The 22,208-nt window shown below is 42.1% G+C and overlaps 2 protein-coding genes across 2 annotated transcripts; both read right to left on the bottom strand.

Annotated features, from left to right (window-relative positions):
* Window positions 1–459: 459 nt before the first annotated feature.
* On the bottom strand, window positions 460–21,902 carry LOC101064840 (high-affinity choline transporter 1-like). The gene is made up of 10 exons (XM_029835210.1): window positions 21,891–21,902; window positions 21,589–21,802; window positions 20,601–20,717; window positions 20,234–20,389; window positions 19,109–19,257; window positions 18,862–19,005; window positions 18,577–18,730; window positions 18,031–18,248; window positions 17,404–17,698; window positions 460–1,163 (listed from the first exon to the last, which is right to left on the bottom strand). The coding sequence occupies exons 2-10, from the start codon at window positions 21,770–21,772 to the stop codon at window positions 919–921; spliced, it is 1,662 nt and encodes a 553-aa protein (XP_029691070.1). The 5' UTR covers window positions 21,773–21,802; window positions 21,891–21,902; the 3' UTR covers window positions 460–918.
* LOC101065055 (high-affinity choline transporter 1-like) lies at window positions 12,410–16,216 on the bottom strand. The gene is made up of 8 exons (XM_029835209.1): window positions 16,018–16,216; window positions 15,423–15,539; window positions 15,171–15,326; window positions 14,941–15,089; window positions 14,699–14,842; window positions 14,341–14,494; window positions 13,735–13,952; window positions 12,410–13,612 (listed from the first exon to the last, which is right to left on the bottom strand). Exons 1-8 carry the CDS (start codon window positions 16,199–16,201, stop codon window positions 12,980–12,982), a joined length of 1,755 nt encoding a protein of 584 aa, XP_029691069.1. The 5' UTR covers window positions 16,202–16,216; the 3' UTR covers window positions 12,410–12,979.
* Window positions 21,903–22,208: the final 306 nt, after the last annotated feature.

The following is a 22,208-nucleotide window of genomic DNA, read 5'->3' on the forward strand; positions in this document are numbered from 1 at the left end:
GCCTACAAAACACAATGTTGTTCCATCTGAGATGACATATTGATGGGATGATATCACTGCATTCAAAGAGTACTGAAGCCCATATATGAATGTTGTGTTTGAAAATCAGTTCTGGTCCCATGTGATGTCATCTGGAACTGCCATGGACACTCTCCTTACATGTTTATAAACTTAACTAAAAAAAAACAACAAAACCAGTAACTAAAACCTTAATAATAATTTTTAAACTTAAATTAACCACATGAAGTAATAATTTGGTGAAATACACATTTACACTGTTCCCTTTTGTACTTTAAAGAGGCCCAAATGTAAGTCCCGAGCTGGTCCCGAGGCGGTCCTGAAAATGCTTTCACAAACACACTTGGGATGTTCACACCCATGGCTGATTGTCTTCTTCTGATAATAAATCCATTGTGGCAAAGCTATCTTCCTCTGTTGACACACTGAGACTGGTTATAGAGCTGGTTATATATTTGGTTAGCAAGGATTCCAACAATTTGGCAAAATGTTGACACAGTAATTGTTAATTATTTCAAATAACCTTAATTTTCTAAAATAAAAAGCCTGAAACATACTGACTGAACTCAAAAAAGCTGAACAAAGGCAGAGAAGAAATAGTAATAAAATTCAGTCTAAACAGTAATATACATTTACTAAATACTAGAAAAATACCATTTAAATGATTCTTCTTATTATCATAGATTATTATTGTTATTGTTATTACTATTATTATTATTATTATTATTATTATTATTCGTGGTGGTAGTAGTAGTAGGAGTATCATGATTCCTAATATTATCATTAGTGTATTCATGATTTTATTTTTGCGAGAAAAAATAAATCATTTAAAAGACCATCAGGCATATTCTAACTGCTTTGAAAGCAAATGCTTAGATTAAAATTGCAGCTACTGAGCTGTTACATCATTAGCTGTGACTCCTCCATCTCACACTTGACTTCTTGTCCCTCCTTCCATTCTGTGGAGCTTCCTGCTGGTGTGACTACAGCTGCTCCCGGTTGTTTTTTAACACTGAACACATCAAGTTTATCAGGAAGCAGGTTTTTGTTGAAGAGCACAGAACTCAGGTAAGAGAAGAACAAGATGGATGCTAAAGCAAACAGCATACAGATGGTCCTAACTGGAGCATACTGGACATAAACACCATCTTCCAGAGTGCATCCTGGGAAATGTATGACAGGTTCAAGCCCTAAGAGTGGGTCTCCACTCATCAGTTTCAGCATTATTCCTACAATAACACCCATGATAGCCCCATAACTATTGAAGGTGGGGAAGAAGAGGATGGAGACGAGTTGTGGGAACATGATGATGAAAGCCACCTCATTGGCCAGGAAAACATACATGATGATGCTGGACTTCAGCGAAGAGAGAACTGTACCAATTAAGCCTGCTGCCACCACAGAGACTCGGACCACCCACTGAATTTCTCTGTCTGAAGCCTGAAAAGAACATACAAGAATAAGAAATAAACAGTGAGGGGAAGATTTTGTCTTTATGTTTTTAAGTTTATACATACAGCAGCTTTGTCATTTTTGTCACCTGTGGTCTGATGATGCTCCTGTAAATGTTGGTGCTGAAAACAGAAGCTACAGAAAGCAAAGTGGAGTCAGCAGATGACATTGCAGCAGCAGCCACACATCCAATTCCAACAATGGAGATGAAGGACGGGGTGAGGTGCTGCAGGGTGATGGGCAGGATATAGGATGTCTCTCCATTTTCAAATGGAGATGGAGAACCATAGGTGGTCTGGTTCCAGTCTGAAAAAGTGTTATTTTTATTATAATTAGTAGCACTACAAGAGAAAGGTCCATGAAGGAATGATTAATCGTGGTAATTTGTGATTGTTTAATAGAGACTTCCAGATTAGAGTACCACCTTAATTCTTTAAAAAAGGTCAGATTTTTTTAAGGGCCTATTAACCCCTCTAAAAGCATGTTCAAGGATGTCACCACATGGTCACACACATGATTACCCGTAGATGAAGCAGCTGCCCCGATGAGTATTGTAGGTACCCCAAATATCATCAAGAAAGAAGCAGCAATCCAGCAGATGATTTGGGCTGTGGCTGTAGAAGTGGAGGACAGTGTCCTTTGATGGAAGGTCTGACAGGACATAAATGAAAGTGCCTGTAAAGTAAATGAGAGTAACAGCAGATATTAGTTACTTCTGCATGTGTGCACACGGATGCTGCAGTCAGGGCTGGGATGGATAAACAGTTTGAATAAAATTTCTCATGTTCAACAACTGAACTCAGAAAAGTTGCTGCCATGAAAGAAAAAAAGAAAAGTTGAAAAGTAGGCCACGACTTATTAATGCAAAGCACATAATTTTATGCCGAATTTTACAACATATTTTATTACTGTTAGTGTTTACAAAAGGAGTGATCCTGACTATTTTGAAAATTGATGCTGTGGTAACAATTCAACTAAATTAAAGCAACATTTTAGTATTTATCAGCATTTACATTCCAACTGAAAGCATGTGAACACACCACTGTTGAAAGAATAACATCCTCCAATGGGAACTGAAGTTTTCCCACAGCACCTTAATGCAGCAAACACACAATACCAGTGCATTCTGCCTAGACTGTTTGATTAGTTAAAATTAAGAAATGAATCAGTATTGAAATATAATTTCTTCATTTTGAAATAATATGTCAATTTAATATTTTGTTTGCTATCCATGGAATTGTATCATTACCATGAATATGAATTCATCAACCATGATCCAGGCTCTTTTCAGCTCCGGCTGACCAATCCAGGGAGCATGTAAGGTGTTGTTCATCAGCGTCTGACTGATGTCCAGCGTACTGGGGTTTGTCAGAACAAAGGGAACACAGATCCACTGCAGAGAAACGTATTCATCACATTCATCATTTGTTTGGCAGTCAAAGCTGGTCTACAAAATAAAAGAATTTGCCACATATGCCACTTCTACACACATCTGACCTCCTACACACGCAGCCCTTGAGAGTTTAAAAGTACACACTGACCAATCCCAGGAATATGAGGATCAGCTGTATGATGTCTGTGTATGCCACAGAGTAGAGACCTCCCAGCAGTGTGTAGGTGATGGCGACAGCAGCAGACATCCAGACACATGCAGAGAAGGGAATGTCCAGAACCACGCTCATGGATCCTCCTGATAAATCCAAATGCTGTTTGTCACATTAGCTGTTGTAAATTCTAAGAACTCATGGAGATGTTGCAGCCATAGATTCATTTACTTTACCTAAACTGATCAATATTACTGGCATCCATAATAGATCAACAAGAAGTGACATCAAGCTAAGTATGCTTGTTACCACTTTTCCGCATTTCTCCTGAAAAGGGTCCAGCAGGGTTTGATATCGTTTTTCTCTCAATGGCTTCACAAACACCAATCCACCTTCATTTAACAAAATATAATAGGCAGCATGAGAAACAATGGACCAGCTGTTGGTGTGAAAGCAGTTTTGGGATTATTTCACAATAAACATGAGGATTTTAATCATCTTGCAATTTCAGTCTTACCGAGAATGAGAGAAGCAGAAACTGAAAATAACAGCAACAGTGTCTCAGTCAGCCCAGAGGAGGGAAGGTACATAAACTCAACCAGGGCCATGATGAAGCCTCCATCAATTAATGTAGCTACAGACACAAAACCAGTTTTTATGTGCAGACATGAACTCAATAATTGCAACATTCAGGATATTTTTCACCTGTCATTGTGAAGGCCCCCACCACCACATTAATGCTGCGGTTTCCCACCAGCACCATCTCAATTCCAGTGGCTCCACTTTTCTTCTGTTTCCTTCTTGACTTGAACGAGGCCCAGACACCAGTTCCAAGGACCATCAGATAGAAAACCACCATCACAACCACACCTGGGATGTTGACTGCCATGACTAACTGATGACTGACTGACAAACTGGCTGCTTGTTGACTTGAAGTTCAACATTTAATGTGAGCATAAAACGGTGTATGTTCACGCAAATGAGCTATAAAATTTTTAAAAGACTAAATCAACAGCACCTGAAGTGTCTCACCAACGTCTCCCTCCTATTTGATATGAAGAACTTTTTTAGCTTGTTGCTCCACCTCAACCTTAGTTGTCCTTGGAAGGCAGGCCTGCATGGGCTTGTTATCTCAGTCGCTGGTACCTCTCGTCCTTGAGGGGCACTGAAACAGGCTGAGCATGTCCTGAGAAAAACATGATGTATTGAAGGTAAACATGATTGTAGATTTGTGAGACAGTGCATTCCTTGGCAAGGTACAAAAGAACCCCTGACTGTTCGAGAGCGGCGAAGGCTTAAGGCGTTGTCTCCAAGCAAATGAAATGAATATGGTTAAAATATTTGGATGCAGGGTGATTAAATGAGGTAACATGTAGAAAAATGTAACTGTTCTCAGTCATCCAGGTCATGATAATTCTGGTAGTTGAATCATAGTAACTAGATTGTTTGAGTTTCATGAACATGTATCACCTCTCACCCCTCTCCAAGAGGCTTCATCAGTTCTAGCTCACTGTTACAGAGTTCCAGGTGCTTATACTCCTCAGGAGCCAAGAACACATTGAGAGCTAAGTCACCTGGATGTGGGTTGCTCTGCCTCTCATTATGTGGGCCATTGAAACTTCCCCTGACACAATGGGGTTTGTTAGTAGCCATTTGTGAAGGGCCTCTTTTACTAGGGACGATTTTCAATACTCTATTGTAAACAGGTGAGAGGTGATGTCTCAGACCCCCACCTTTGTTTAATGATGGATTTTTTTGTTTGACATAGATGCCTTCTTTCACTCCTCTCTTGAACCAGCAATCTTCCTGGCCAAAGCCTGTACATTATTATCCTCAAACAAGTGTCCTTTGTCCTTCAGATGCAGGTGAACTGCTGAGTCCTGGCCTGAGGAGTTAGCTCTTCTGTGTTGGGCCATGCGCTTGTGATGCGGTTGTTTTGTCTCCCCAATGTACATGTTGGGGCATTCCTCGCTGCACTGGACTGCATACACAATGTTGCTTTGTGTCTCGGTGTTTTGTCCTTTTGGGTGGACGCGCTTCTGCCTCAGGGTGTTGGAGGGCTTGACTTGTACTGGGATGTTGTGTTTATTCCTTCTCAGAAAGTACTGCAACATATGGAATAACAATGTTGTTCCGTTTTTTTGGCTGATTCTTCTGTTTTCTCTGGATTTTCTAGAGAATTTGATGAAGGACCAGCCAGGGTAGCCACAGGTTTTGAGGACTCTCTTGATGTGCTTCTGTTCTTCCTCCTTTCCCTCTGTTCTGGTGGGAATATTCTGGGCCCAGTTGTGTAAGGTTCTGATGACAACTAGCTTGTGTTCCAGTGGGTGGTGGGAGTCGACAAGTAGGTATTGGTCTGTGTTGGTGGGTTTTCTGTAGATCTTGATGTTCAGGCTGCTGTCTACTTCGATGTGCACGGCACAGTCCAAGAAGGACAGACTTGATCCTCTGACATCCTCACGGGTGAATGTGATGTTCTTGTCTACAGTGTTGATGTGTTCTATGAAGGCTTCTACTTCCACTGTTCTGATTTTGATCCATCTGTCGTCCACATATCGATACCAGTGGCTGGGAGCGGTTCCTATGAAGGAGGTCAAGGCTTCCTGCATATATAGATTGGCTACTATGGGTAACACTGTGAGCCCATGGCACAGCCATGTTTCTGTCTGTAGAAACCTCCCTGAAACTGGAAGTACCGGTAGGTGGTTGTCAGGCAGAGGTCCAGCAGTGTGCACACCTGGTCCGGAGTGAGGTTTGTTCTTTCCGCTAGTGTGTTATCCTGTAGAAGATGTTTCTTTACAGTTTTAATTGCTTCTGTGGTGGAGATGCAAGTGAAAAGAGAGGTGACATCATATGATAGCCTTGTTTCATCTGGCTCTATTGCATCTTTGACCTTGCTGGTGAATTCCTGTGAGTTTTGGATGTAGTGTGTGGTTTTTCCTATACCAGAGGAGCTAGAAGGGTGGCTAAATGTTTGGCAATTTTGTATGTGACCAAGTTAATGCTGCTGCTGATGGGTCTTAGTGGGGCTCTGTTTAGGGAGTCCGTAAATGCATGGCATGGCTTCACCTGGGTACAATCAGTAATCGAGTGTATCGTCGATTAGTTGGTCTTTCTCTTATTGTTGTAAATATTTTACGATCTTAGCCTTGTATTTGCAGGTTGGATCTCGTCCCAGTGTCTCATTTGTGGACATGTCGCTGAGGAGGCTGGTCATCTTGATATGCTATTCTGCTGTGTTCAGTACCACTGTGCATCTTCCTTTGTCGGCCGACAGGATGGTGATGCCTTGGTCTCTTTAGAGTGATGCCAGTGCCTTCCTTGAATGGTGAGGTTGGAGGGTGGTGCTTTCGCACTGGAGAGCACAGCTGATGCCTTTAACCTTAATTTTTCTGTCTCTGTCAGCTTGCCATTCCTGATGGCAGATTCTGTTGCCATGAAGGGGTCTACTGCTGGGATTTCCCCTGGCGTTACAGGAAAATTAAAATCTTTGGCTAAGATGTCTTTTTTCTGGGAGGAGCAGATTTTACATCGGCGGTGGGACAGAATCTTTATGTGTGTGATGTGCTGTAATGATATTTGAAGCACTTCACATAGTGCTTCACATGCAGGCAAAACTGGTCACTGCCTGATTTTTATCTTCATTTGTAGGGACTTGATGAGCTAAAAAGTCTCTTAAACATTACAAAAGCATTATGTGTGTTCTCTTTATGCATAAACACCAATCAAAAAACAAGTTTGTTCAAAAAATGAGAAGCTCTACGCAACACTTTGTCTTTTAGCCGGTCTGAATAATAAATTTTAGATGCTCGCTTGAAAAACAGTAGCTGAGGGAAACTAAGTAAGAGCAGCAACTTTCTATGATCTTATCAAGCACTGCCCAACTAGTATGTTAGACTGCAACACTCCAGGCGTGCAACGACTGATTACTCTGGAGTGTAGTTGTAAAGTGGAGCCAACCATTCAAGAGTTACAGCCTTGTCTCTCAGTGTAATTTAAAATAACTATAGAGACACACGGTTGATCACATAATAGTGAAACAATAACATCCAACCACAGTCCAACATCAATCAACCAGGTCCTTTTGAAGTAAGTAATAGTTTCATTAACATTTTATGTTATTACAACTGAAAAAATCCAATAAAATAAAAAAGTGACATGATTGCCTGTGACTCCTGTCTCACTGTAGTAACTTGCAGGAGGCTTCTTCTTACTGAAGAATTTATTTTATTTCGGGAACTCGAACAGGTAGCATTGATTTCGGTCAGCACACAGGTATAACTAACTTCCGCTCTAGTTTCTTCTACACAAGAAATTTCCCGAACAGTAAACAACACGTTGTCCCACCTAGTGGCCTGGAAGGCATTTAACATCAATAAACAGGTTTACCACACCCTTCCCCCCTTAAGTGTTTTCTACACCCTTCAATAGGACATTATGAACTTTTTTTTTTTTTCTTAATCCAATTTAAAGTCCTTCAAGTAACTGGGCAACTTGATTTCCCTTCTTGAATGTCGCCTCAGTGGAGTTGGGGTTGTGACAGTTCTTTGTTCTGTCTCAGAACTTCCTACAGCTTCAGTAGTTGCAGGCTCCTCCAACTTCTCCTCACTGAGTACCACCTCCTCAGCTTCCAGCCAGGCTTCACTTCCTTGATCCGTCTGACTGAGTGTCATAGAGGCCGTCTGTGGAAGGTTGTTGCGTTCTTCTGGTCTCCGGTGGTGTGTGTGAATCTGATCCACATGTCTCCTCACCACTCTCCCATCACCTAGCATCACTTTGTATGACACTGGTCCTGTCACTGACTCAATGAGTCCTGGGATCCACTTTGGTCCGAAACTGAAGTTCTGGATCAGCACTGAGTCTCCTGTTTTGAACCAGCGTTCCTTCGCCTTTTTGTTGTGATCTTTTGTCTGTTGTTCTTGTTTTTTCATCACTTTTCTGCTTAGATTTGGGTGAATCGAGTCCAGGGTGCAACGAAGCTTCCTCCCAAGAAGTAGCTCTGCAGGTGATAACCCAGTAGTGGTGTGAGGAGTCACTCTGTAGCTAAATAATACTCTGGCTACTTTAGCTGTCAGTGTTCCCTCGGGGCATTTTTTCATCATTCTCTTGAAAGTTTGTACAGCCCTCTCTGCTAACCCATTACTGGCAGCATGATAGGGTGCAGAGGTCACATGACGAATACCATTTTTTTTTTAAAATTCTTTGAATTCTGTACTGGTGAAACAAGTGCCATTATCAGACACTATCAATTCCGGCAGTCCATGGTTACTAAAGCTGGTACGCAGGCACTCAATTGTGGTGGTTGATGTTGCAGAGTTCACGGGATACACATCCATCCATTTGGAATGTGCATCAATGAGCACAAAAAACATCTTCTCCATAAACGGTCCAGCATAATCCACATGAATGCGGCTCCAGGGTTTGTCTGGCCAGTCCCACGGGTGTAATGGGGCAGGTGCAGGGACGTTGCGGTATTCTAGACAGATCATGCAGCTCTTAACAGTATCCTCCACCTCTTTGTCCAGCTTTGGCCACCACACATAACTCCTCGCCAATGCTTTCATTCGGGACACTCCTGGGTGGCACTGATGAAGCTGTCTCATGACATTTTCTTGTCCTGCTTTTGGCACAACCACCCTTGAACCCCATAGCACACATCCATCTTTGATGCTGAGTTCATATTTTCTCACCTCATAGGGGCCAAACTCCTCCCTTTTTTCTTTTGATGACCAGCCGTTTTGTACCATCTCCCGCACTCTTGAAAGTACTGGATCTGCGTCTGTCCATGCTTTCACTTGGTCAGCTGTCACCAGTGTGATGTCAGAGCTCTCCAACATGAGAACCCTCTCTTCCAGCTCCTCCTCTGTTACCTCTGGTAAAGGAAGGCGACTTAAGGCATCTGCATTACAGTGATACCTTCCTTCTTTATACACTATTGTGTATTCGTAGGCTCTCAAGGTTACCGCCCACCTCTGTATTCTGGGTGAAGCCATTTGTGGCACAGCTCGCATCTCACTGAAGAGTCCCAACAAAGGCTTGTGATCTGTCACAATAGTGAATTTCCTTCCATAAATGTACTTGTGGAATCTCTTTATTCCAAACATCACAGCTAGTCCTTCCTTGTCCAGCTGGGAATATTTTTTTTCTGCTGGGTTTAGTGTTCTTGAGGTGAATCCAATGGGTCTCTCGGTTCCGTCCGGCATAAAATGCGACAACACAGCACCTACTCCATAAGGTGATGCGTCACATGACAATACAAGGTCCTTTTCTGGGTCATAGTGCACAAGAACCTCGGCAGACTGCATCAATTCCTTTGACTTGTCAAAAGCAGCTTGTTGAGCATCACCCCAATGCCACCTTGTCTCCTTTTGTAACAGTTTGTGTACTGGTGCAAGTACAGTTGAGATATTGGGCAGAAACTTGTTATAATAGTTTAACAGTCCCAGGTACGCCTTCAACTACATTTGAAGGTGTGGGGTGCCTCTTTGATTGCTTGTACCTTCTCATGTACTGGGTGCAGTCCTGTCGCGTCCACCTTATGACCTAGGAACATCACTTCCTCATTCATGAACAGGCACTTGCTTCTTTTGAGTCTGAGACCTGCTTCTTGTAGCCGTTTCAACACCCTAGCCAGTGTCTGCAGGTGCTCCCGGTCGTCTTTCCCTGTGAGGAGGATGTCATCCAAAAAAATGGTCACATGAGGGATGCCCTGTAACAGTCCCTCCATTGTCCGTTGAAATATTGCTGGGCTTGATGAAACCCCAAAAGGTAGCACCCTGTAGGTGAATAACCCCTTGTGAGTATTTATGGTCACATACTTCTTTGCTTCTTCGTCCAAGGAAATCTGGTGGTATGCATGACTGAGATCCAATTTTGAGAATTTCTGTCCACCTGACAGTGTGGCAAACAGATCCTCAATTTTGGGAATTGGGTACTGCTCCAACTTTGAGATCTGGTTTACCGTCAGTTTATAATCTCCACATAGCCTTACTGTATCATCAGGTTTCAACACGGGAACCACTGGAGTAGCCCACTCTGAATGTTTCACAGGTTCTATGATTTTCTGTGCAAGGAGTCTGTCAAGCTCCGCCTCTACTCTTCCTCTCATGGCATATGGTACAGGTCGGGCTTTAAAAAACCTGGGGGCTGCTTCCTTGTCTACATATATTTTCGCTGGGGGGCCTTTAAATCTTCCAAGTTCATCTTTAAACACTTTTCCATACTCCCCCAGTACCTCATCCAACGTCTCTTCTGCCACATTGTGGATTTGGGTTTCGGGTCTCATCTGGACTTCCTCTGCAGTCTCTACCCGGACGTGATGGACCTGGGGTGTTTCTCTCCACTGTAAACCTAGCCTCCTAATCCAGTACCTGCCTACCAAACTGGGGCCTGCACCTCCTACCACAACCACAGGTAAGTCTAGGGCTCGCCCTTGGTTCTGCACCTTAACTACAGCGGCTCCTAAGACTTTTACCTTGTGCCCTGTATATGTTTTGAGCCTGACTCGACATGGGCATAACTTTGGTGTTCCTTTTCCCCTGAGAGTTTTGAAAACTGAGTAGTTAACTACTGTAACACCACAACCTGAATCCATTTCAAACTGTGTGTCTGTCCCATTTACTGTCAAAGTCTCTATAAATGGAGCTTCTGCTGGTATGTCAAGTTCGTCCAATTTGTACAATGTGTACATGACTTCCTCTGAGTCTATGTTATCTTTTTCGCCTTCCCCCTGGCTGACATAATTTGCTCCCTGAGCTCTCCCCTGTTTGCCTGTCTGCACTCCACCTCCTTTGGCCCTCAAGTTCTTTGCTGAGCCCTTAAACCTACACACTTTTTGAATGTGGCCAACTTTCCCACACTTGTGACAGGTTTCCTTAATAAATCTACAGTCCCCAGCCATGTGCTGGTCACTACCACACCTGTAGCAAACTTTACGCTGGTTCTGCTGGGTATATGGGGTCTGCTTTGAATACACCTTATGCACCGCCTGGGGTGCCCTCATGTACTGGGGCACGAACTCCGGAGACTGCAAGTCCTTCACATCTTTGCACGCCGTCTCAATGGCCTGCGCCAACTTCAGCGCCTTGTCGAAGGTCAAATCCGGCTCCGAAAGCAGTCTGCGCTGTATGCGATCATCCACGATGCCACAAACCAGCCTATCCCGGATCATTTCCGACAGCTTGTCCCCGTAGTTGCAGTCTTGAGCCAGTTTCCTCAGCACAGCAACAAACTCCATAACTGTCTCCCCCTGCTTCCTGTATCTGGAGTTAAACTTACAACGTTGCACAATCTCGCTCGGTTTTGGGTTGAAATGATCCTTCAACAACTTCACCAGTTCATCAAAAGTCTTGTCACCCGGTTTGGCGGGGCTGACTAAGTTCCTCATGAGACTGTAAGTCTGACTGCCCACTGCACTCAGCAAAATATCTTTACGTCTACCTGCATCGTCGATCCCATTAGCTCTGAAAAAATGGTGGAGTACTTCACAATATTCTTCCCACTTCTGGGATTGACCATCAAAAGGAGCGGTGCTTCCAATCATAGCCGCCATGTTCTTTTTTCAACAGCCACAGAGTCCGGTCTGCAAGGTTTACTTAGCCACTCAGCAGCCGCTTTCATTCCTCTGTATCCATCCGAGGCATCTGTGGTGACTTTATCCTCGTCGCCATTTATGTAGTAACTTGCAGGAGGCTTCTTCTTACTGAAGAATTTATTTTATTTCGGGAACTCGAACAGGTAGCATTGATTTCGGTCAGCACACAGGTATAACTAACTTCCGCTCTAGTTTCTTCTACACAAGAAATTTCCCGAACAGTAAACAACACGTTGTCCCACCTAGTGGCCTGGAAGGCATTTAACATCAATAAACAGGTTTACCACACTCACGTTGAACTTTCTGTCCCTCCTTCTGGTCTGTGGAGCTTCCTGCTGGTGTGAATACAGCTGCTCCAGGTGTTTTTTCCCCACAATAAATACATCAGGTTTATCAGGTAAGAGAGCAACAAGATGGATGCTGAAGCAAAGAGTTTCAGAAATCAGAAAGTACTGGGAATCAGATTTTCTTCATGGTCACATAAACAGGCACAGTTTCTTGTTAGTTTCAGAAATGTCAACACTTGATGACGATGACATTGTGGTTTTTGTCATTAAAAGTATCTAATGGTGCTCCAAAGCCAAAACATTAAATCCACCTGCCACATGTCTTGACCAGAAGGAAAAAAAAACAACACCTTCAACACAAACTGAAATACTTCAAATATCTGAGTGGCCATGAGCGTAAGATAGACAACGAACATCTGCACTGTAAAGGGTACATTCCAGATTAGACACAACTATGAGAGAGAGAGAGAAAACAGGAGACAGGAGAGATAATAACCAGGGGGAGACATTGAGTTTGGTCAAACTGACTGGTTTTTACTGACTGTTTACTCTGCTCACGCCACAATATCGTCCACATTACAATCATTTGTTAGGCACAACAAAAACAATAGTCTTGTTCATCGAGTACAGACAGGAGTATTAATAATTAGCAAAAACAGAAACTACTGAACTTGATGCATTTTCTAAAGTTTTTGAACCTGGAATAATGTCCTGTTTAAAAAATTACCCTCAGGGGATGACCAAGCAAGGTTATCTTCAATTATTTGATTGTGGAAAATAACTATGGAAAGTTTTTTTTCAGATGTTGGCAGATAAAAATCTGTTAGAATCAGTCTGAAGTTTTGCTTGTTTCACTTCAGTGAAATTTTACAAAATCAGTTGTTTGATGACATTATCTGTCTTCACTCTTAATCCAGGTCAGGAAAAAACCTGAAGAGAGGCCACGAAGTAGAGCTTCTGGCATCTGAAAGATCTCATGCTATCATAATAATGCAGAAGATGATAGACCCTACAGAAAACCCTTGGAAAGAACTAGAATTTGTGATGGTGCAGCAGAGAGGAAGAAGACCAGCCTGGACAGACGGCTAACATTTACTGGCCACCACTGGTTGCACGCCAGCCTGAGAGCTGCTTCTACTCCGTTGATTATTATCTTCTGCAGTGCTTCCATCTGCTTCAGGTTGGTCCTTCACTTGAGGCACATCACGGTTCTCACATAATCTTTCCATCTCATGCTCTCTGCTTGCCTCTAGTGGCGAGGGAGCTCCTGGAACTTTCTGAGCTGTGATCTTAAACACATCCCATCTCTGAGGAAGCAGGTTTTTGTTGAAGAGCACAGAAGGCAGGTAGGAGAACAACAAGATGGCAGCCAAAGAAGACATCATGAAAATGGTTTTAATTGGAGCATAGTGGACATAAACACCATTCTCTAGAGTGTATCCTGGGAAATGTATGACAGGTTCAATCCCTAAAAGTTGGTTACCACTCAGCAGTCTTAATGATAATCCAACTAAAATGCCCATAATAGCTCCGTAGCCATTAGCGATTTGGAAGAAGAGGGCACAGAGGAATTGGGGGAAGATTAAGATGAAGCTTAGTTCAGCATTAAAGTACAAGAATTCTATAATGCTATTTTGAAGGCCTATGAAGGACATGCCAATTAGGCCTGTTAACACCACAGATATACGGATCACCCACTGAATCTCTTTGTCAGATGCCTGAGGAAAAGAAACAAAGGTGGATTTAGTGTTGATGCCCTTCCACCTGATAAAATTCAAGAGGTGCCTTCGCCCTCGCTTCATAATCAAGATCAAGAGTGTGATGTTCCTTTGGTTCTCACCTGAGGCCTGATGATGTTCTTGTAAATGTTGTTGCTGAAAACAGATGCTGAAGAAAGCAAAATGGAGTCGGTTGATGACATGACGGCTGCAGCCACACATCCGATTCCAATGATGGAGATGAAAGAAGGGGCGAGGTGCTGAAGGGCGATGGGCAGGATGAGGGCTGCCTCATCACGCTCATATGGAGATGGAGAACCGTAGGTGGTCTGGTTCCAGTCTGAGACAGGGAGGGGAAAAAAGCATATCTGTATCCATTCGGAAGTGTTTTTAAGAATTTTCAAATGCTTCATTCTACATTTTTAGGTGGCGTGACACAAAGGCATCAGGTGTTAATGAGACTTGATAATGAAGAAGCCTGTCCTGTTTTTATTGTCAGTTGTGATTTGCGCCTGTAATCAGTTTTCCCTCTGATGTCACCTGCATCCATGTGCACAAAAAGACATTTTCAATGGTTCTCTGTCTCTCTGCAGATGTCCCTTTCTTGCTTCCAGGCATTTCAGCTATCAGAAATTTAAACACGGCTCCACCTTTTAAGTGAGACATTTCAAGTGATGTCGTTTTTTCGTATGTTGGTTCCACATTATTTGTTGCAACATTGTTCTCACCAGTGGACGCAGCACCAGCGCCCAGCAGAATGGGAGGGATCCCAAGAACAAGGTAGAGGAGAGCAGCAGCAAAGCAAGAGATCTTTGCTGTGGTTCCAGAAAAAGATGATAGTACCCTCTGCTGGAAGCACTGGGATGCCAGTCCTCCGAGTGCCTTGAAAGGAAATCAGATATTTGACCATTTCATACGTCACATTTTTATCAGAGTTATTTTAATCGCATGAGTCATTCCATGATTTCACTCTTCACAAGGATAAATCTTTTTCTAAAGAAGTTTCCAAGGATTACATTGTGGTCACGGGTTCTGGTACACATTTGGGACTTTTCTGAATGCCAGACTGTAGTAATCTCTACTTACAAAGCATATAAACTCATCGGTTATGACACCAATGCTCCTTGGCTGCAGGTCCCCAATCCAGGGAGCATGCAAGGTGTTGTTGGTCAGCGTCTGACTGATGTCCATGGTGTGTGGATTGATCAGAATGAAGGGAACACAAATCCACTGTAATAAAATACAAAACAGAAGACAAATGTAGCCATTATAACCAAAACTGTACCAATGTGTTTAAGGAGTAAATGCTGAAATGTAGGGTACATCACCAGGCTGCAGAAGATGAGGACGAGCTGTACAACATCTGTATATGCCACAGAGTAGAGACCTCCCAGCAGAGTGTAAATGATGGCAACAGCAGCCGAAATCCACACGCACAAGGAGAAAGATAAGTTCAGAACCACACTCATGGTTCCTCCTATGAGACACATAAACTTTGACTGGTGACACAAACATAGTTTGAATACATGCAGATTAATACAAACAAAAACTCACTTACCTAAACCAGTTAGTGCTATTGGCACCCAGAGGATATCGTTCAAGACGGAGACCACACTCATTACAGCTGCTACTACTTTCCCATATTTCTGATGGAAAGGGTCCAAAAGAGTCACAAAGTTTTTGTCTCTCATTGGCTTGGCAAAAAAGAACCCAGCTTTAAATATCAGAGATTTAAAAGTCAGTCAGTTCAGGATTTTAGACCATTGTATTGTTGATTGGTGAATATACAGTACAAAATCTATAGTCTTACCAATGATGAAAGATGAGGCATATGCTGTGAGCATGGCCATTGCCCCCATCAGTCCCTTAGAGGGTGTGTAAATCATTTCACACAAACCAACAACAGTTCCTCCCCCGACCCACGTGGCTAAAACACATGAATGCACATAAATTCCCTCAGCAACAAGAACAAAACACATTCATCAATTGATTAAAAATCTTTTAACTTTCCTACTGCAAGATTTCTGGTCCAGGTATGTGAACTTGCAGGGACATTATTTTAAGTTTCACTCTCGTATGAATACAAACTGAGTATGATGAACACAGAGACCTGCTGCTGTGGAGTACAAACATTACATGATACCACGAACCTGCTTCTACTGAGTGTTTAATCACTTATAATATCAAGTATTTTCATTGAAAACTGCGTCTCGGGAAATTGATTAGCAAAGACAGGTAAAAGCTGGAGCTGTTACCTCAGTAAAAGTCAAACTCTGCTTTTCCAGCACAGGAACTTAATGTCATGTGTAATTATTTTAATTTTCATTGTGCTGCTTCAGGTCTACCATAAACAGGGATTCTAAAGTGCACACAAACAGATTAAAAATGCAAAATCTGCTCCTCACCTGTCATAGTCAAGACCCCCACCACCACATTAATACTGCGGTTTCCCAGCAGGGACATTTCCAGTCCAGAGGCTGCACATTTCTTCTGTTCCCTTTTGGATTTGAAAGATGCCCAGATGCCGGTTCCGAGGACCAGCAAGTAGAAAAAGGCTATCGCAATCACACCTGGGATGTTCACAGCCATGACTGACTGGCTTCTTCAGTTCTCAGGGACAATAAATTTGTATTGGAAAAGGTATCTCTTTTAATACACTGAGACTGGATTCAGAAAATGGGCCGGATATTTACGGAGCAATTATTTCTTCTTTCAAATAGGATCTTATTAAAAAAATTATTCATCCCCGGAGCCATCAGGCTGTTCAACTCCTCACAGGGGGGGGAGGAGGGCCAACAGAAGGACTGGAACATTTTTATAGTTTTATATTTATATTCATATTCTATTTTTATTTATTCTATTTTATTTCTTATTTTATTATATTTTAATTATCTTTAATAGGTTTAATGGGGTGTAATGGTGGTGGGAAATTTTGTCCAGTGCTGTACGTTTCTTTGGAGATGCTAATTTCCCTGATGGACACCCCCTAAAGGGATCAATAAAGTACTCTTGAATCTTGAATCCTGAAATTATGCCTGAAACATATAGACTCATTAAACTCATTAAAGCGTACCACCAGGAGTACAGATAAAATTAACGATGAACAGTAATATCTATTTAATAAATGCTGAAAATCTATTTCAAACTACTATTTCACATGAGAGGACAATATTACCTGAAAAAGATAACATGAAATTGTTCCTTTTTGTGCATTTTGGCAATGACTTATGGCTTCACAATAACTGTTCAACAGCCAATTTGGAGTGCCCTCTTTTATTTTCATTCTTCTTCTTCTGCTTATTATTATATCCATGTTGTAGACTTGGGACAGCCAGAGACTAATTTAAATAATCCACTAGTCTGTGGTCTATCCAATCAAGCACTTGGTGCCCGACTAGTATATTAGTCTGTGCATTAAAAATAAAATAAAATAAAATAAATAATAATAATAATAATAGTGAGATGATAACAAGCAACCACAACATAGTCCATGTTCCATTTTGAAGTAAATGATAGTTTCATTAAAATTTAAGTTAACAAAAACAGTTACATCATTAACTGTGACTCCTCCATCTCACACTTGACTTCTTGTCCCTCCTTCCGTTCTGTGGAGCTTCCTGCTGGTGTGACTACAGCTGCTCCCGGTTGTTTTTTAACACTGAACACATCAAGTTTATCAGGAAGCAGGTTTTTGTTGAAGAGCACAGAACTCAGGTAAGAGAAGAACAAGATGGATGCTAAAGCAAACAGCATACAGATGGTCCTAACTGGAGCATACTGGACATAAACACCATCTTCCAGAGTGCATCCTGGGAAATGTATGACAGGTTCAAGCCCTAAGAGTGGGTCTCCACTCAGCAGTCTTGTTGCCAACCCCACCACAACACCCATAATAGCCCCGTAACCGTTAGAGATGTTGAAGAAGAGGACACAGACAAGTTGTGGGAACATAATGAGAAAGGCCATCTCATTCGCGAGAAACCAGAACAGGATGATACTGTTTTTCAAGTTGACGAGAGATGTCCCAATCACACCCCCCACCACCACAGAAGCACGGATCACCAACTGAATCTCTCTGTCTGATGCCTGCAGGAGAAATGAGAGACAAAACACTGTCGTAAAAAAAAAAATTGGGTCATTTACCAGAACAAATCTAGTGTTACTGCTTAGGTTACAGTAATTCTTCAAGCACATGACCCTTTTTGTTCTTGGTTCGCGGGAGGTGAAAAATGTTTCAACCGATGAAGTCAACTCTCATATAGATATTAAATTACCTTGCGCATGTGGATCAGCCGTCCTCGCCAAGAATCTCAGTGCATTCAAGTGGAAGACTTCAACTCTTAAGCATTCTTTAAAATTGAGTGTAGTCTAACCAGAAATGCTCAAATGCTGTTTAAACAACAAGTGACTTTTCCAACCTGTGGCCTCAGGATGTTCCTGTAGATGTTGTTGCTGAAAACAGAAGCTGCTGAAAGCAATGCAGAGTCAGCAGATGACATCACGGCGGCAGCCACGCATCCGATACCAATGATGGAGATGAAGGAAGGTGTGAGGTGCTGAAGTGCGATGGGCAGGACTAAGGCTGCTTCTCCACGCTCATATGGAGATGGAGAACCATAGGTGGTCTGGTTCCAGTCTGAGACACAAAAGAAGGAACAAATCTGTCTTTGGTGACACTGCAAACATCGAAAGTGCTATTAGTATGTATCAGCATTTCCATGTTCCTGCACACCATTTCAGTACTGAACAGTGGAACTGAGGTGGGGTCTATACTCCTCTTTCATGAAGAAGAGGAAATTGCATTTGCAGCAGAGACACAACTACATCGGACCTTTTCCTGCCCTGTGTTCGTTATCAATACATTTTCTCTGTCAGTTGCAGCTATTTTTCTCAGCAACAAGGTGAAGAGGTGTTCAGCAGCAGTTTCCACACTACACCACACTCACAACCACCAGTATCTTTACCTGTGGATGAAACAGCCGCTCCCATTAAAATAGGAGGGATCCCAAACAGAAGGTAGATGAAAGCAGCTGAAAAGCAGGTGATCTTTGCTGTGGCTGACGAAGATGCTGCCAGCGTCCTTTGGTGAAAACTCTGAAATGACAGACTTCCAAGCGCCTCGAATGTAAAAAAAAAAGAAAAAAAAAGAAGACTTTACATCAAATGTGTTTTCCTGTAAAGCCTCAGACTAATCCCTTTAACAGTTAGAGTGATTTATTAGTGGGAGTGGGGGAATAGAAACTGCTTACAAAGAGTAAGTAAAGATCCATCAGTTGCCAGGTCTTTTTCAGCTCCGGCTGACCAATCCAGGGAGCGTGTAAGGTGTTGTTCAACAGCGTCTGACTGATGTCTGTGGTGTGAGGATTCATCAGAACAAAGGGAACACAGATCCACTGCAAACATAGGTCAATATTAAACCTTCACACGTGTACAAAAATGACAATTTTGCTTAAAATTATTTTATGCGGAAAAATCAAAGGAGACAATCACACTCACCAAGCCAACAAATATCAGGATGAGCTGAACAATGTCTGTATAGGCTACAGAGTAGAGCCCTCCCAGCAGTGTGTAGGTGATGGCAACAGCAGCAGAGATCCAAATGCACACAGTGAAGGACAAGTCCAGGACCACGCTCATGGTTCCTCCTGCATCAGTGACATTTTAGAAGCCTCTGCATCTCTGCAGTCTTCCATTGTTCATTGTATGAGCAGAACACACTGAATGAGAGCCAAAGTGCATGCACAGGCATGATATTTTGCATCTTCCAAAAAGTTTTCACGCTCACTTAGGTGGGCTGTTGACTACAAAAAATCGTAGGCTGGCAGATCTAGAAATGGGAACACGTTCGATGAATAGCTGCTGATGGAGCAAACATGGCTGTTTCTCCTGATTGCCCCTTGTTATGGGTCCGAATATCTCGATGCATGTCCTGTAATAACTGTAATAACATTTTCGTTGCTGGAGGAAGAACAAAAGCTCAAGTCAAAATACTTGTTTCCATTTTCTCGCCTTTGTGCTGTTTCTGTTTTCAGTGTTTAGTGTTTAGAGGGCAGCCAGTCAGGTGACATCTGAATCTTGTTGACACTTAGGTCACTGTGCACGCGCAAACAACGGTTCTAAGTGCAGAAAAGGTTTTTTGTTAATCTTAAATTTAAGAAAGGGTATTAAAATGAGCGGGGGAGCTGGACCAAGCACGAAGAATAAAACGGATCACTATCATCCAGAATGGGAGGAGGACTTTTTTCCCCACGATGACATTTTCACAGTGCGTTCCTCACCTGCCAGTCTACCGTCGCAATACCAAGAAGGGAAACGTGGAAAATATGACAACGAATTCCAGCGACGAGCGAGCTGACAAAGGGAATGTCCCAGTTGTTTTTCACAATGACAAAAAATTTAATTAATTATGTTGTGCTGTGCAACATGTGCAGTTATGCAACGTACTTCAACATAAATGGTAAGAATCCTCAATAGTTTTCTAAATAAGTACAATGAGTCGATCATTTAGATTTGGTCATTTCATAAGTAGCTCGCATGCTGAAAAAACACCCCTGTAGTGGACAATATCCATGTTCCCTTTCCAAGAGTAACTATCGACATTTATTGACGTAAACAACAAACCTAAACCTGTAAGTGTTGCAGGAACCCAGAACATATCAAGGCAGAGTGAAACCAGGCTCATTCCAGCTGTGAGTGCCTTCCCGTACTTCTGATGAAATGGATCGAGTACTGTGATGCACCGTCTCTTTCTCATTGGCTTAGCAAAAAAAAAGCCACCTTTAAAAGCAGAACCACAACAGGTTTAAATCAGTAATGATACATATTTACCTTTAGAAAGACCTGTAATATACCTGAAAGACATACAACACTGATGTTTTGATTGTGTCTTGAACATATATATTTTTTTGAAAATATTTCTGTCCACAGTTTTATTGGCCATTAAGTAGTTTGTCTGTATATATATATTTTGTAGAGTCTTTTATCTTACCAATTACAAAAGATGAACTGTATGCCATTAACAATATGAGTGTCCTGGTTAGTCCCATGGAGGGTGTGTAGACCATCTCAACTATGCCAACAATGAAGGCTCCGCCGACCCATGTGGCTACACAACAAAACAACAAATAACACAAATGGTCAGTAACACAACTGGTCCTTCAGCAGGAAATATTTTTGATTGACACTTTAAAGGCCACTGAGACCCCGGTCTTAATGATGAGGCGGATGTTTTGCCATTTCTCTGATTCCCAGTATACACCTAAACTCGGTGCACTGTAACTTGCCTATACTTTTATCTAATAATTTGTACAGTAGGTACATTCTGTGAACAATTTTGAATATGTGATCATTTTTTAGGGACCAGTACAACTACTCACCTTTGAGAGTTTCTGCTAAAATGAGTTACTTAAGTTTCGTTTGAGCACTGATGTTTACCTAACTACTTAAAGAATAAACCAAACATTACGGTAATTTTTATAACCTGTATTCACCCTCAGGCAAATCCAAAACCTTTTTTTCTTTGTTTTAATGGTGTGTTTTCTTAGTGCATGATGCCACATCATGTTCATTTAATTCAAAAAATTTTTGCCTTAGAGGATGTGGTAGCTCAGGGTCGTTTCAAGACCTGGTTGCAGACCAAAATTGAAAGGTGTGCTGGCAGGAGGAGAGGTGCCAGGATGAGCTGTGTAAACTGGCAACTTATCCAGTGGTGTACCCTGCATTTCCCTGCATGAGGCAGCTCTAGCACCCATCCCTGTGAGGGGTTGCACCCATTTAAAAGCCTTTTCTGAATTACAAAGGGAAAAAATGTGTACGACAGTTGGGGTTACTTATTTCTGTCTGCTTTGAAGTTATAACATCTTTATTTTTAAAAAAAAAGTTGCTTCCACAAAGGCGCATTTTCTTTTCTTTTGTAATTTGCTCACATCACCCAAGGTCAGTATCATAGGGCAAACAAGCCAAAAGCTTCTCCTCACCTGTCATTGTGAAGATTCCCACAACCCAGTTGAGACTCCGGTTACCCAGCAGTGTCATCTCCATTCCAGTGGCTGCACTTTTTTTCTGTTTTCTTTTAGACTTGAGAAAGGCCCACATGCCTGTAGCAAGGACCAGCAGGTAGAAAAACACCATCACAATAACTCCTGGAATGTTGACAGCCATGATGGCTCGTCTTGACCGGCTTCTTGGAATCTGTCAGAGGACATGTTTTGTCGATATTCTTAAGCAGAACCACTACAAACAAATTCTTAAACAAACACCCATGAAGATGTTTTCGTACCTTGTGGTTGTGTACAATGCTTTTGGGTTTGCCTGGTTTGCTGCTACATAGACCAAGTAAAATCAATATTTGTAAAGAACTCAACGCATCAACCTCAAGAAGGCCTTGCTCCACTGTACCAGCAGCTGACCTGATGGTATGTTTGGGGGTCCTACATCAAGAGGTCTGCGATATAAGAACTCTGTTGATTAAAATCTGCCTGAAGCAACTCTATTATGATTTCCAAACAGCAGGATAATGATTTCCCATACAATTGATGAAATTGCATGATTTTCAAGATTCAAGATTCAAGATTCAAGATAACTTTATTGATCCCTT

Source organism: Takifugu rubripes, chromosome 4 (genome assembly GCF_901000725.2).
Source record: "Takifugu rubripes chromosome 4, fTakRub1.2, whole genome shotgun sequence".
Taxonomy (NCBI): Eukaryota; Metazoa; Chordata; class Actinopteri; order Tetraodontiformes; family Tetraodontidae; genus Takifugu; species Takifugu rubripes.

Excerpts from the sequence above, each read along its gene's own strand:
- LOC101065055 (XM_029835209.1), bottom strand. The coding sequence starts at position 16,201 with ATGGCTGTGAACATCCCAGGTGTGATTGCGATAGCCTTTTTCTACTTG. Across the intron at positions 15,090-15,170 it reads AATAGCACTAACTGGTTTAG|GAGGAACCATGAGTGTGGTT; the intron begins GTAAGTGAGTTT and ends TGTGTCTCATAG. Across the intron at positions 14,843-14,940 it reads TCCTCATCTTCTGCAGCCTG|TGGATTTGTGTTCCCTTCAT; the intron begins GTGATGTACCCT and ends ATTTTATTACAG.
- LOC101064840 (XM_029835210.1), bottom strand. The coding sequence starts at position 21,772 with ATGGCTGTCAACATTCCAGGAGTTATTGTGATGGTGTTTTTCTACCTG. Across the intron at positions 20,718-21,588 it reads GGGAATCTTCACAATGACAG|CCACATGGGTCGGCGGAGCC; the intron begins GTGAGGAGAAGC and ends TTTGTTGTGTAG. Across the intron at positions 1,164-17,403 it reads AGGATGCACTCTGGAAGATG|GTGTTTATGTCCAGTATGCT; the intron begins GTGTTTATGTCC and ends CTCTGGAAGATG.